The sequence below is a fragment of the Diaphorina citri genome, unplaced genomic scaffold, assembly GCF_000475195.1.
Source record: "Diaphorina citri unplaced genomic scaffold, Diaci psyllid genome assembly version 1.1 scaffold13439, whole genome shotgun sequence".
NCBI classification, from domain to species: domain Eukaryota; kingdom Metazoa; phylum Arthropoda; class Insecta; order Hemiptera; family Psyllidae; genus Diaphorina; species Diaphorina citri.
The window spans coordinates 1-1,342 of NW_007390806.1; the positions used below are offsets into that span (position 1 = coordinate 1).

At 43.1% G+C, this 1,342-nt stretch overlaps 1 protein-coding gene across 1 annotated transcript; it reads right to left on the bottom strand.

Annotated features, from left to right (window-relative positions):
• Nucleotides 1-15: 15 nt before the first annotated feature.
• Nucleotides 16-762, bottom strand: LOC113473047 (the record flags this gene model as incomplete). Its single annotated transcript, XM_026832812.1, has 2 exons — nt 16-341; nt 654-762. Coding segments are annotated over 2 exons (435 nt in total), but the record flags the coding sequence as incomplete, so codon positions are not given.
• Between the last annotated feature and the right edge of the window lie 580 nt (nt 763-1,342).

Consider the following 1,342-nt stretch of genomic DNA (forward strand, 5'->3'; position numbering starts at 1 on the left):
ATGGTCTTCCCTCGCGTTCACGCTTTGTAGACACAGGTCCATGTTTTCCATGTTGGGCATGGCAATGACTTCCACGCGAGGAATGGCACAGCAGGAGTTGATCATTTTCTTGAAAACGTTGCGTATGATGTCTTTGGCTTCGCTCAGGGCTGGCTTGAATCCGAAGCTGACTTCAATGGCCGGCTCTGGTGGGGCAGTTGCGTCAGTGCCTGGTTTAGCTGTGGTGGGATCAGGGGCAGTAGGTGGCGCTATGATGTCTGCTTTGTCAACTACAATTTCCAGTGTGAGAAGAGATACGTTTTCATAAGGCAGATCAGTCAGGTTGCCGGTGAAGTCATTTCCTGGAACAGTTAATCAGTACAGTTATAAATATTTTCTTAAACCCATTTGATTCGGACTTCCATTTGATTATCTCTTCAGTTTGGTAACAAATTACAATTTTTATCAGTAAATAATTTCTTCAAATTAAATTGATCCTGAGGGCAAGGGAAACCTAGACCCTTGACAATGGAGTGTGCCTGAAGGCGAATCCACTCAACCCCAAATTCATGGACATTTAATCTAGACCTATCATTGGACCTCTCTTTCCAACCCATCTCTGAGAGTCAAACTATGAATCGCAAACTTATAAACAAACTCGCCAAACATTTTACCTTCGGAGTAAGCTTGCACGATCTCCAAGAAGTGTTCTATCGAGTTCATCAGGTAACGCCTCAAGTGTACGGACATGCTCGAGCAAATGGTCTCGAAAAACAACTCCACCTATAAAAGAAAATGTTAAGAAACAACTTAGAAGGAAATAAAGGAAACAATAAAAACAAGCTGGGCCCGTCCCTCCGGGAATTTTTTAGCCCGTAGTTTACTTTCCTTATCCCATAGGAAGGAAAGTAATGTAATCGGGTCAAATTTTTGATGGTCAGTTTTTAATGCCAAAACACGTTTTGAGGTCCTTAGAGCCTAAATCCAAAGTTTCAGCCATTGGTCCGTGTGTGTGTGTGTCTGTCTGTCTGTAAACAGAATTCAGCATTACAAAAACAACAAACTGTCGAGTGGATTGGAACACATGCCTTCTGAGGCACTCCAGTTGTCAAAGGTCCAAGAGTTCACCTTGCCCTTGAGATCAGTTTAGGAATTCAGCATTACAAAAACAACTGTCGAGTGGATTGGAACACATGCCTTCTGAGGCACTCCAGTTGTCAAAGGTCCAAGAGTTCACCTTGCCCTTGAGATCAGTTTAATTTGAAGAAATGAACTTTGATTGCAGTAAAGTGATTGGGCGCTTGCCTCCTAAAGCCCTGTACACACCCTGCGACATGTCTCCCAAATTGATCATCTAACATTC